This window comes from Maylandia zebra, linkage group LG3 (assembly GCF_041146795.1).
Source record: "Maylandia zebra isolate NMK-2024a linkage group LG3, Mzebra_GT3a, whole genome shotgun sequence".
In the NCBI taxonomy this organism is placed as follows: Eukaryota; Metazoa; Chordata; class Actinopteri; order Cichliformes; family Cichlidae; genus Maylandia; species Maylandia zebra.
This window is the reverse complement of record NC_135169.1, coordinates 40,014,330-40,028,837: the sequence shown is the minus strand read 5'-3', so window position 1 is coordinate 40,028,837 and position 14,508 is coordinate 40,014,330. Positions and strand designations below refer to the sequence as shown.

Sequence of the window (14,508 nt, the reverse complement as noted above, 5' to 3'; positions counted from 1 at the left end):
TGAATCACTGAAAATTCTGTTTTTAGAAACGGCAGTTGAACCATAGGAGTTATAGATAAATATAAATAAATAGATAAACGTGTGAATTCATTTCCTGATTGATTAGGCCGCCCTTATTTGCTTCCATTCATATTTCCAGTTTGTAACAGACTTTGTGTTAGTGTAGTCTCTAGGTTTAGTGACATCGTGATGGCATATTTTGTCAGTCTTCCTCCGAGAAATCCAAAAATAGAAATAAATTAATTAAAATAAATGTATCCCCGTGAATTCGAGGCATAAAAGTAGATGAGTTGAGTTCATAAACAGTGGAGCTTTGTGATCGTCTTAATCTCTTCTACGGAATAAAGTGCTTTAAAGTTCATTAACCACACACTAAATGTCTGACTAATGTGCCACTGTATATTGTGGCCATTCACAAGGACGTGATTATCTAATGCTTTACTTATTTATTTATTTTAACAGAATGACTTTTCTTTGCTTTCAGATGTAACAACAGGACCCAGTGTGCTGTTGTGGCAGGACCAGACGTATTTCCTGACCCGTGCCCGGGAACCTACAAATACCTGGAAGTCCAGTATGAATGTGTGCCCTACAGTATGTATCCCCCAGCTCTCCTAATGTTCTTGCCCATTCTCGTTTCCTCTTAACAACAGCGCCTCATCAGAAATGGTCGGAAATACTAAATATCTCAGATGTGTCATCCAGTCTAGTGGAAAAGATTAGGACCCTGCAGTGAGTGCGAAGACACGCGATGGTTTCTGTTATCCGAAAACATAACACCCTGCACGAGCGAAATGTGAATGACAGTGTTGCTTACCTGTGAAAAATAATACAGTTTATCAGTTTAGAGGAACGCTACCTGCTGATGCAGCGCAGGTAGCGTTTATCAAGCCGTCTCTTTGTTATAACTGACAGGTGATTAACGCTTCCTGCGTCGTATTAATTCCATGTGGCATCAGTTAGATCAACAGTGTTACAGTTTACACTTATTTTACTCCGAGTGGCGTTTTTGGAGCCGTGCAATTTATAAAAATAGAAGCGAGCAAATCATTTTTGAACTTTTAATCCGTTTTTCGTCAACCTGTTAGTGCTGCTGCTGTTCCAAAACGGAGTAAGGCATATATCCCATAATGCATTCAGGCTTTCTCTTGTTTTTTTAAATGGCGCTTGTCACAACCTTCCCATCAGCTCCCTCGGTTCAAAGCGCATTAATATCTTTGAGGAATCACGTCTGATGATGTCAAGTCTCTATTTCCATCACAGCAAGAAAGGCCGTTTTGACTTTCATCAAAAAGAAAAGTACTCATTCTCAGTTCAGTTCAGCTCAGTGGACGCCGGCTAATGTTCAGACTAGTGAGGCATCTCTGAAGGGGGTAAATAAAAATGATTTAATTAGTGCAGCAGGTGAAAAACACTGTGAGGCTGCAACATAACCTAAGTGAAAGCATTTGGACAGGGAATGGAAGGATCAGCATGGGGTGACAGGATGAGCGTGCTGAGAGGATATCCAGGCGAGGCTAAAGGAAGTGGCATGGACATTGCCATATGACCTTTGCTATTGTCTTTTTAATGAACTTTGAAGTGGAACACCAAAGTCACAATAATTACGCCTGCCAAAAATCCTGATGCTCAAAAAAGGGGGAAATATTTAGTCATGGGCATTTAGCTGTGTAGTCTACAGCGGCTGCATTGAAGTGAGTTGTAGTAATTCAAATCAAAGCCATCTTTTAACATTTGATGTCCTTACATGGTTCCCTCAGTAGTGGGCCTGACAGTAGCTTTCATGTTGTGAAGTGAAAGCCCTTTTTGTCTGTGATCCAGAGCTAGCAAATGGTCTTTTTATTCCTCGCTCTAATATGCACATTATGCTATTTCAGTCACCCAGTGCCACTGTCTTTCCTAGGTGTCATTGTCTTGGGATACTAACAAGGATAAAGCCACTGCAATGAACAGTAGCCCACTTTCAGTCACTTTTTGCGTCTGTCACACTTGCATCTACTCAAGTTTTCAACCTTTTGAACTCAAGCATTTCACTAGTTTACCATTTTGACCATGAGGTAGCTAGATTCTTGAAATATGCGCAAGATCATGAGAAAGGCTTTAGCGGAGGCGGGCACTTTTACCAAGGGGCTACATCAGAAACTGGGACTGTTGTGGAGCGCCGCACGGAAAGCAGTTTAAAACTCAAGTTTTGAAAAGTGCTGTACAAATCAACTTTATTATAATTATTATAATTATTATTAGTGTGATTACCAATGAGATAATAAAGAGGGAAAATTATTTTCAGCAGAACTGAGTTTAACTTACTGGTGTGGCCCTCCACAACAGTCCTAGTTTCTCACCCCTGCTTTAAGGTATGGGCTTTAGGCCGGTTGGGTTATTACCGGTCAGTAAGATCTCAGCTATTTTAATTTTGGGTAATTCTTAAAACACACAGTAACTGCCAGCAAATGAGTTTAATTCTAACATTTTAAACACAAAGACAGCACAAGTCCTCGAGGGCTACAATAACTACATTGCTTAATAGCTACACTGGTTTATTGCAAGAAACTTGTGGCTTTTTTCCCTCTTTAGTTAATAATCAAGCTGCAAGTTGGAGACAGTGACCGATGATTCACTGGCCTGATTCTTTGAAATTAGCCTGCAGCACACAGTCCTAGATGGGTCATCCAGTGTCACTTGCAAGCAAGACTTACCACATGTGTGAGAAACCATTTTATACTTGCTGACACGTAAAAAGATATTATTTTATCATTTGGTCCTCAAGATTTTACCTGTAGAAATTGCACGCGCACACTTTTGCACAGTGTAAGAATATTTCTGTGCACATATCAGTGAACGAGGCTCGTTCTTCGAAACCTTAACTGGGAGTGTGGACATTATTTTTTCTTATCATAGAGAAACAATACGATTGGTTGATTCTTGCTCTCTTTGACTACTCAGATGGACATGGCAATTTTTTTCCTCATGATTATGTCGGTTGCTTAATTTACATTGTTGCTACTCCAGTCCACCGAGTGTAGGTTGGAGTCATTTTTTCTTTCTTTTCTCCAACACATAGGCATTGTTTTCAGCCGGACCTTATCCCAGTGGTGCAATGTAATTGACCTCCAGTTCGATGGGAAATGAAATTATTTTTGCCCTTTCCACATGCTTGAACAGCATGGAAAAAACATAAGGACTTCCACCCCCATCCCATCCTCTTACAATTACTTCCAATTTATTCTATTGGTGTCAGATTTCTAAAATAATAGACACACACATTATGGCTCCATATATTATGCTGTAAAAAAGCTGCTGCCTAATGCAGAAGCTGGGTTTTCCTGTCCTGTCTGGATCCCTGTAACACATGCAATTGTCCCCTAAGGTGATGGAAAATTCTGCAATACCCTCAGGACCCAGTGGCATTTTCATTCAGCGATCTCTTTAATGTTTTCTCTTACTCGATAAGTCTGACTTAAACAGTAAAAAAAAAAGAAACCATAACTCATAACTTGACTGCATTCCCATAATGCTGTAAAACAGTTTCTGCAGCTTAATTGCTTTAATACCCAGGACTCCTATTAGGGTTCCACGAGGGAGAAATACCGAGGCACCTCGTGTGGTTTAACTATGGATCGCTCCCAGATATGGCCATAAGATCGAGAAATCTGCTGGCAATGCATAAACATGGCAGCAGTCATGTAGCAGTTTATTTGTATATTGAGTGTGGAAGCAAAGTGTAATCACAAGCGGTCACTGGAGACGCATTTGAAACGGATTCGGTGGCGGGATATGAATGAATTCATCTGTGACGGCCCGGTAAACTCTCTTCACACCTCCCAGATGAATCAATCAGAACCTTTTGGCTGGACTGAATCACACTGAAAGTGCTTCCTTCACATTTGTGTGTCATGCTTACGTGTTTGATTATGGCTACGTGTCTTGAGAAAATAAGTCTCAATGGGGAGGATGAGGAAAAAAAAGCACAATAGATTTAAGTGGTTTGTGTGTTAATTGGAAATGAGGTATGGATAGAGACATGGCAGCTCAATTGTGGATCGGCTTTTAACACAAGTCTCCTTACAGAGTTCCTGAGACTGACTGAAGGATTTGAGTGTTTAATAAGAGGAGCAGCCACCCATGACTCCAACTCTTCTTTCTCTGTATTCCACTGACAAGCTCTCCCTCTCAATCCTAATACTCTTTTTTTTTTTTTTTTACCCTCACTTTCTCTAACATTTCGTCCTTTAAGTCCTCTCGCTGGCCTCCCCCACCCCTCCCACTCTATCTCCCTTTATTTGCCACCTCTGTTCCCTCACTCCAGAGTCTCATCTGCCCCTTCTCTTCTCCCCGACCACCTTCGCTGACAGCTTTTATCTGTTTTCTGCTTGAGGAGCTTCTTTTTCTTTCTTTTTCCTTTTAGGACAAATTACCGCCGTCCTCTCCACATCTCTATAAGCCGGCGAGATTGTGCGATTGGATCCGCTGTCAATAACAGCGGAGGGCTGTGCCAAATCGATGGACACATGTTGCAGATACAATATTGATTTTATTAATTTGCGATTCGACCCGCTCCATCAGTTGTAATGGAAGAAATGTTAGAACAATTACCGTTGTGGGTGCCAGTGTTTGCCCGTGCTGGCGCTGTGGCACGCGCGGCGCGATCCGTCATGTTTTCATTTGAGCTGCTGTCTGGATAATTATTCGATATGAGCTGCGAGTTTCTTGGATGAGGAAATGCCACCGCGTTGAACGATGAGGGTGGGAAAGCAGCGCCGACATAAAGGTGAAACAATAAAAAAGGAATTTATACATTTTGCATTTGAAACATTAAGCTCTTACTAAATAAAGCTTAATAGCATGCGCTTGTATTTACCTCAGGAATTCATCAGAGTCCTGTGAACATGACTAATTTTTAATCTGCCCGACGACTCTTTCTTTTTGCAACACAGCAGATTGCACACGCCCCTCTGTGCAGTTCACATATTAGCAAGGCCGACTTCGGGCACAAGTGACACGCTGACCCTTTATGATGACTCATAAACACGAGCGCGCTCTTATGGCTGACATCTGTCTCCGCCCCGCCCTCTCACCTTGACTTTCCGCAGCCAAGCGGAGAGATGCAAGCGTATTCTCATCGTGCCTTATTACAGCCTTCTTTCCTCGCTCGCTCCGTCTTTCTCTCGGTGTAACTTCCACTTTAACAACTCCTCCCGAAGGCCGAGCTCATGAGAGGTCAACACAACTGCGTCTCCCTCCTACACACCCACCGCTCCTTCCTCGGCTGTAATGAAGCGCTTAGATCTCCTCAGCAGGCCCGTCATCTTCCCCGTCATCTTCCCCATCTTGTCGCACAAGATTCCGACCTGTGTTGCAGTGCTCTGCCGTTGACAGCCTGCGGTTGTCTTCCTTGTCCTCCTCCCCTCACGTCGACCGCAATCTTTTGGTAATTACATGTATCTTTCTGTGCACTTTCGATGATCCAGGCAGGCGATCATGTCCCTTACCCTCCCACCACCTGCCCCCCACACACACAAACACAAAAAAGATGAAGTAGTGGATATGAGGGAAATGTATTTGCGCTGTTCACTTTGCAAAACTTACACTTCACTGTGCTCGGCAGACGAGCTGAAACGGAAAGGCAGAAGACAAGAAGAGAGTGGAAGAACAAAGGAGGAAAAACCTGCTGGCAGTCTGTTGCTATACATAAGCCACTGGTTCCCCCCACTGTTTGCAGCTAATAAGGACAGTGTAAAATCCTGCCTTTCACAGTGGGATCCAGCTCAGCCCTGTCAGATACGGCTCACTCTTTGGAAGCTAAGCCAGGACATACGATCATGGAATCGATTGCCTCGTTTGATTGGGGCCGCAGTAATCCCGGAGCTCACGCCTCGTAAAGTTGCGGTGTAATTTCTCATATTTATTCATCCATTCGCTTTTTGTTTTTTTCTCGTTTCAAACTTGCCTAATTGGTTTTTAATTCTTTTCGCCAGTGATAACAACACACCTAACAGGTTCTGGGGGCCCGTAATTGAATAATGGTGTAGATTGTTTTGGCAGGTTTTACCCAGCACCTGCTACCAGTCTCTATCCTTCACTGTTGGCAGGTTAAACTGTGAAATCGATGCTGTACACATGGCTCTCGCTTACACTGCAGCCTGGTTATAATGCGCGCGATTTGCAGAGTCTGTAACGCAGCGGTTACACCTAAAGTAAACACCACCTGTGTGACCAGGAGTCTGCGTCTCAACAGGGTGCGCGGCTCGCTGCTGTGAACTCATGTAAGGATTTTGGATCATTAATAACAGAAATGGTGATGTCGAGGCACAAATCTGATTTGATTTAGTTGCTCGCGCTCGGCGTTCCTACACCGTCAGCGCTCTCCCTTACGAGCACCCAGTCAGCTCTCTTTCCCCTCGGATAATCTCGCAGCAACATTTAAGCTTCTTGAAGAGTAGATCGCCCCATTAGATGCTATCTGTAAATCTACTTAGCAGATTGTACGGAAGTTCAGTGGCGTTTCGCCCTTGAGCTCTCTAGTCCACGTTCATAAGGTCCTGCGTGGGAGTCAGTACTGTGACAGCAGATACATCACCAAACCACACCCTCTTCACTCCCAGCTGAAATGCCAGCGAGCATTAGACTGCTTGTTCAGACACCTTCTTTTTTTAATCTTACCACCTGGGCGAACAGCTCCACTTCCTCCCATGTGTGAAGGGGCCCTGTAATGTCATCTCATCACTCAGAGATGGCTGACCACTCCCCAGCCCACGCGGTATGCTTTGACGACTGTGACTTCCTGCCACATATCTCACACTCCAGATTCACACTGGTGCAGTGGCCTGAATTCGCACTGATTGGTCAGAAACTTCTTGCTATTTTTTTTTGGGGGGGGGGCCCTTTATCGAATCCATCCAATTAGGGTGTTCATGCTGGCTTCCTGTCACACTGTTGCAGTTTAGTGGGACACAAAGACATAGTTGATATTAATGGAAACATAGTAGCATTTTGTTGTTGCGACTATTCAAAATGCCTGGTGTGAAAAAGAGAAATGAGATATCATTCAACCAACTATGTGCTGGTTTGCAGGCAATACATAGAAAAGTTCTTGTTTTATTTTGTTTTAAAATGGATCAATTGTTAAATCAATCTACTGTCCACAGACTAGAAAACTAAATAAATGTCATATAAAAAAAAATCCATAAATTCAGCTCTGAATAATCCATGAATGAAACTCAGGGTAAAACCCTTCAGAGGAGTAAAACTGGAGAGTGTGATGGATGAATGTGCAACTCAAGTAGAGATTTCTGTCTCAGTTTGTGAAAATAAGCTTCCTAAAGGATGCATTTTAAAGTTCCACACAGTTTGAAAGTAATATTAACAATGAAAAGAAAATACAAGCTCATATGAATATATATTTGAGGTATAAAGAAAGTACAGCCTCGTGCAAGTTCAAGCCCTCATGTACCGGGACATTTAAAACTCATCTGGTACTTTGCAGATGTAGCTAGACCACATTATGGCTCACTCTTCTTTACAATGCTCCTTCAGTTCATTTGAGGTTTGCAGGGATTTATTTGTACACAGCTGTCTTAACGTTCCACCGCAGCATTTCAGTCAGTATGAAGCTTTCTGGACTCCTGTTGGAGATTTGCTGCTATGCTTGGGATCATTGTCCTGTTGCATGAGTCAGTTTTAGCCAAAGTTGACTTCACGCTCTCTGAATGCTTTGGTATACAGAGTTTATAGTTAATGTTTATGGACTTTGAGGTGTCCAGGTCCTGTGGCTTGAAAGCCAACCAAAATCATCACCCCTCCACCACCATGACTAATGGTTGGTTTGAGATGTTTGTGCTGATGTGCTGTGTTGGCACATGGTCAGTCATCTCACCTTTGGTCTCATCTGTCCAACAACCATTGTTCCAGAAGTCTTGGCCTTATAACACTTTAATGTCTTTCATCCTTGGCATTGAGTTAACACACATCTGAATGTTCCAGAGCAGTAAACTGCCACAACCTATGCTTTTATAGAGGTGCTAACACTTGCTGATGATCAGTTAATCGAGTGGATTGACTAGCAGCACTTGGCTACTATTTACCCTCTTAGCCCTTTAAAACCGGTCGGAGCGGGCACGCTCCGTTTTGCGTAACTATTTTTAAATCCCTGTAGAACCGGAACCACGTGAGCTAGCACAATAATTTTTTTTGCATATGAAACCAGAGGAGTTGTACTTACATCTTATGCCATTAGCTTGCCCTAGGTCATGGTTTCCTTCCACATATAGCTTTGCAAAAATTGCATAAAAAGCACTTGCAGCAGCAAAAACATAATATTCCAGAAACACACTTTGCCGATCCGATCAGCTGTTTGTAACACTTCCTACGTCCATCAGCGCGAACTATCGCATGTCCGCCATGACCTGCCCGAAACCGGAAGTGACGTCATTTTGCGGAAAATGTAGTTTTTTACCTTCGGGGCCTTATAAGCCTATACTGGTGTTTTTAAAAGTCATGTTTGACTTTATGCTTTTCTGAATAGTTTCTGGGATGCTTAGAACTCAAATTGCACTGCTGAAAATAGTTTATTTTGATGCACATGATGTTTTTTTGCAAATTTGGATTGTAATATTTATTTTCGTTTTTCCTGCAGTATATAAAAATTGGTGTATCTCAAAAACAAAACTATGAAGACACTCAAAATAAATTTCCTGTTGTTGCAAACTCTTTTGTGCAACTTTTTTGTATTTACTGTTTTGAGGGATAAACCTCTTAAATTTCTCTAACTAGAAATATATGAAAACAAAAACGATTTTCTATTTTTTTGTACTTTATTGCACTTTTTTGTAATTTATGTAGTTACTATGGACTTAATGCTTACATATTATTAATATTTGGGCTATAATGGTTGTATTAATGTATAGTAACTTGAAATGCTCCCACAAATGGCCCTACAGCATGTAAAAATATAAAGTAAGCTCTGGCGGACTTGGTTCTATGGTAGGTCTTAAAGGGTTAATTCCCACAGTATTCCTATGGAACTAGTAAAGAGGACTTTATAATTTCCACGTTTGTGAGTCTGCTAGTGTCCCTGTGACGTAAATTTCAGGCAGTGGACTTCAAGCAAACTATAAAGAAGTAGAACAGGAAGGACTACAGCACTCAGCCGTTCATGTCGGTGTCTGCAACTGAGAATAATCTAGTCTTAATAAATCCTTAATGTGAACTTTTTACCATGACTGTAGATATTACAGTGAAACTGAAATCTTGTGTTTATATAGCCAGGTACTCTGACTAAAAACATTTTTACTATTAAGCAAATGCACATATACAGAAAATGAAATTGATAGCCACTAATTTTAAAACAGAGTTTGCCTGATTGCCACGGTGGTTAAAAGGTAAACATAAAATAGAAAATGGCATTTCTAGGGGTGGGATTATCCCCTGGAAAAAAAAATGATGTTCCCAGTTGAGAGGCGATATAATTGCACAGGGAAGCGGTGATTACCGGTGTGGATAAATGGCCGTGTTAAAGGGGTGAATCTGGACATGTGGAAGCTGTTTCCCCCCACTAATAGCTGAATAAGCTGCTGTAATCTATCAGGTTCCTGTGCTGTAGCAGCTGCTGTTTTTGCTCAGTGACATACATACAGCATCATCGTTGCCTTTCTTTTTTATGTTGTTTAAAAAAAAATAATGCACAATCGCCGAAAGAGCTGCAGAAATGTTCATAAACACCCATTTATGTAACACAAGCAAAGCTTTTATCTCAGTGTTAACCCACCCACTGCACACAGCCCCACACAAACACTCACTCGCGCACATGTGTCTGAAGAGATGCTGGGGTGCCAAGTGTCGAGGATACATTACTAATTACAGATCGGTCTCTTCAGGGGGTCTCTCCTTTTTAATGATCACCCTACTAATCAAAGCTTTTTTTGTTTTCCCCTTTCTTTGTTCGCTGGTGCTCCTCTGCGTCCAGCCGCACACCAGACTAAACACTACAGTTATTTTTGCCTCTCCTCCACAATCTCCCCCACCGCCCCCACCTCCACCCCGCTGTTCTCCTCCATAATTTCAAGGTCCTTGAAAATCAAGACGTATTTTAGGAGGTGCAATTAGGTTATTTCTGCTCCAGTTGCTGCTATGTTCCATAAAAATGTATTTAATTTTGTTTTGCTGAGCATTCCCTTGTTTTTATTTTTTTAAATTTTTTCTCCCTCCGTTGGTCGGTCTCACATTGATAGCAGATTGGATGAGCGCCAAGTCCTTGCACCTGTCCCTCAAAGAGAGACAGACACGCGCACAGACAGAAGAAGACGCGCGCGCGCACAGCATCCTGCGTTGTCAAGGTTATAGGACGGCATAGCTGCTTCCCAGTAGGAGGCAGGCAGAAAGCGATGGAGACAGAAAGGAGACGCTAGGGAGGAGATTGAATAAGTACCAGAAGGAAGCACAAAGAGAGCAGACAAGTGGTTGAAAGAAAAAAAAAAAAAGAGGGCTGTTGAGAAATGGAACCTGTAATGATAGTATGGGAGACTCATGAGCGTCAGGCGAGGGAAGGGATAGGGAAAAAATGAGAGAGATGAAGAGAGAATTCAGAGAAAGAGAGATGGCCGCCTGCGTGTCCTCCCCCATCCTTAGGCACATGCTATTCAAAGCCCTGTAATTTGTGTCATTAATTAAAAAGCTGATGGGATGGAGTTGAGGGTTTTGCTCTCTGCAACTCCCTGCTTGAGACAGTGGGGTGGGGGGACGGGAGTGTGTCAGGGTGGGGTGTTTGGGGGGGCCGTATTGCAAAAAATATTGCTGCCATTCTGCCATGAATCTCTATTAGTGGCTAATGATACCATTCTGATACCTCTCAACCATTAGTGTGAAATTGGGAAGCATTAATTATTCAAATGAAAATCCATACAGCTGCCGCTCACATGACAGCGTGTATGCGCTCGCAGCGGCTAAAGATCCCCATTGTTAGCTGCTCGCCGTTTGCAGGACGTGGGCTGTGAGAGGTCTGCACAGCAACCTGTCAGGTGGAAATTATACTTGAAATCTTGTGGGGGGGAAAAATGAAGTAAGGACTGTGTTACACAGAGGCTTTAAAATTGAATTTTATAGGGTATGGTATTGCTGAGCGGCGGGGTGCATATAATCATATTATCTAAACTGTCAAAACTGAAATATGTATATGCACACAAGCAAAAACCTTATTGCGTTTCCTTTAAGTTTTTCATTGTTACGAACAGCTGCTGCCCTCATTTGTAGCCAATGGGGGATTTAGGGGGTGGAGGGGAGGTTGTTAGCAAAATGGCCAACCACGGCGGTGTCTGCGGTGCTTTCTGCATTAGCATGCATGCTCTGCAAAGTGACTTCATCGTCGTGATTAGATGATCAAGTTTGCCTTTTGCTTTCCTGTAATGTTATGAAAATATATTCAGTGCGCCCTGTGCAAAAAACAAACCTTAGATCCAGCCACCGCTACATCAGAACATTTTAGGGGAGGCATGGCTACAGCTACACTTTCTGGTCTAAATGTATGGTTTAGCCCTGTGATAGACTGGCAACCAGTCTGGGGTCTACCTCGCCTTGTGACCTGTGACCGCTGACTCCGCATTGGGTAAGCGGAAGAAAGTTAATGGGTGGATGTTTGACTTAACCTAGTGGCAGAGCAGTGACTGATTAACCTTAAACATTGACCTGCGCTGACTGCACAATGTTCAGCTGTTAGTTACATAACTCAAGGTGAAGTTTATATCCCCCAAACTGTGGCATGTTTTGAAAGATAAACAGCTAGTGCCCGGTAACGTGCATCTTTTTAAGCCGTACATAGGTTTCCGGTTTGTTTCAGCCATCTTGCTAATGTTTCTGCTTGTTTTTGTCTTCTTCACAGCACAATAGCTAATTTTTTGCATGTAGCGTGCTCACGGTCCACTGGGTAATTGTTTCCGATGTTCCCAGATTAGTGAGTCAACTGGTTATCTAACCCTGGACCAGTCCCTAGATAAATCAGGTTGTGGAAGTGAGCGGGAGCATTGAGGTGTGTTAAAGCTAGGCATTGCAACCTCAAACTGCTCCACCCATGCTTCTCTGTGGCTAAAAGATTATCCTGCTTGCACCGGGCTGCCTCCAGGTATGCCAGCATGTAGCTGTTTGAGGCAACGTGTTACATTTTAAAAAAAATGTATCTCAGATAAAGTTTTATCTGTTGGCAAACCCATGCCAACAGATGATGTTTTTTTCTGGATTTTTGGTTGATTAAAATTAAACTACCATAAAAAGTGAGCACAATTACAAATTCAGCAGCGGATCAAATTATTATCTCCCCAACTGTAAGCATATAAATGACATTCAATGCTCAGCGGATTGCAGGTTTCCCCAACCTTATAAACAGTACGTTTGTACAATAACTGAAACTAGCATCACTGAAGGAACAGCGGGCTGGGAGGTCAATTCCTTGATCACTGTTCATAGGATTGGGGAAACCTGCAGTCAGCCGAGACTGAAGAAATCACTTGGATGAGTGACGAAACGTTTCTCCCACAAAACGCTACGTTTATATGAACAGAATCGACTTTGAGGGATTTACTCACCTGGATGATTGAGCGTGCATCAAGACGACATTTAAATTAGTTTAATAAAACAGATGAAAAACACAAAGGGAGACAAGCTTCTAGGACGCCCATATTTAAACAACTAACTTAGCAGCATTTAAAAAAAAAAAAGCTTTGGTCCCTATAGGTAGTTCCCCCCCTTCATAACAGCTGGATGGCGGTGGAGTTTTTTCAAATAACTCGTCAGTTTTGATAGTGTTAAGGCTTAAATTTACGTCCGTGGCCACCTGATTGACTGGTGTGCTGACTGCTGGGCTTCACCTCCTCTAATTCCAGTCTCTGAACTCGCCCTCTCAGCTGCCTTTGCTGTGTCGGGGACTAATCTGACAAATGACATGGCACACTGTGTGGCATAGACCATCCAAGAAGTTTGGGCTTCTGTTTTGGTGACAGGCATAATGGTGTTTTCTTAGTCTGCTACCTAGCACAGTTTGCTGCTGCTTGCTAATCAAGGTAGCTGGCTGAAAGCTGAGCAGTCCAGCATGGTACAGATGGTAACTTCTGGCTGTAAAAAGACCTACAAAAGTTCGACCAGCAAAATGCAGAGTAAAGGCTACAGTTAAGCTTAATTTTTAAGCCATAATAAAACCAGATATTATAGTGAATAATACTGACACATAGCGCTGTATATAACTCACGAATAGCCCTCCGAAGCCATCGGGACAAGGCTCCATCAAATGTTTCAAATATAGGGTACAGGCAAAGGATCATTTATATTTTGTCGAGTCAATGAATATGATGCTCGAGGGCCTCTTTTATGCGACGGCTCCGCGCCGGGTTCGCGTTTCATCTGGAAGGACCCTTGTGTTTTTTGATAGTTTTTTTGATAGTTTCTCAGACGTGAAAGTGGGGACAGAGGAAAAAAGGCGAGGAGAAGGGAGAGAGAAAAGAAAGAGATGAGAGAGCTAAGTGCTTTTTAGTGACTCAGTGACAGCCGTGACCAAAATCGTATTAAGGTCACAATGGGGGTGGTGCGGTGGAGTAAAGAAGCTTTTCAAATGAATCAATTCTCCATCTCTGCTTTTCCCCGCTGCTTCTCTTGCGTGTGTGTGACTGAGTTTGTCCAAGGCGCATATCGCAGGTGTATATCTCAGTCTGTACTGTCTACGGCGAAACATGAGTCGGTTCAAGCGTTCTGATGGGTGACCTTGTTGCATCTGGCGGTGTCGTCCGGTCGAGCGAAAGGGCCGCCGTGCTGGACTTCGCCCAGGGAGCGGTGTATTTCCTTGTCAGGGATTTCATCCACATCCTTTACTCCCTCCTCACGCCGTCTCCCCCGATGATTGCGTTGTATACCGCTTCTCACATCCCCGCCACTAATGCCTTTTTCTTTAGATCGTTACCCTCCTCTCGCCTCGGCGCTGTTAGCAATCGCTCAATCAGAAACGCCGGCCTCCCCGCGGTCCCCGTTGTGTGGCCATTGCTCACGGGAGGTGAGGAGGCTTTGATCAGGTAGCGTTTGGCTGTTTACTTTGATTTGATCTATGGGGTCCGCATGCTGTTCAGAGTTATTGGCAAATTTGGGGTGTCGGTAACAGCGATTCACATGCAGCAATGGTTGCTCGCGCTTGGTATGGACTTGTTGTGTTGCAGTGACAGCTGGAGTGTTTTCTGTTAATGAGGTGCTGTGCTGTACCAGTTTATGATCTGACAAACACAGACGACTTGTTCAAGCCTCTCCCCTCCCCGTTGTTTTCCTCTCCTTCGTGCTCTTTCCGTCCTCGTTCTCGCTCCTTTTCGTTGGCTCAGTGCCTTCATTAATATTGTTCTCCTCTAATAACTTTCCCATCTTTCAAACTTTACCCCACCTGCCCCCTGCCCACTGACCTCCATACCTCACTCTGTTGCACTCTCCATTTGGAGGAGAGGACTCTTGTAAGCCCTAGTAACAGAGGTTAATCCTCTCTTATTAGAACCG

At 43.2% G+C, this 14,508-nt stretch overlaps 1 protein-coding gene across 21 annotated transcripts in view; it reads left to right on the top strand.

Moving 5' to 3' along the window:
* The window catches only part of LOC101465762 (adhesion G protein-coupled receptor L3), a 266,208-nt gene that overhangs the window by 138,504 nt on the left and 113,196 nt on the right, over positions 1–14,508 (top strand). For all 21 annotated transcript variants that reach the window (XM_076881844.1, XM_076881846.1, XM_012919994.3 and 18 more), the window contains exon 5: positions 485–594. In XM_076881844.1, coding sequence (XP_076737959.1) covers positions 485–594 — 110 coding nt within the window. The remainder of the gene's footprint in view (positions 1–484; positions 595–14,508) is intronic.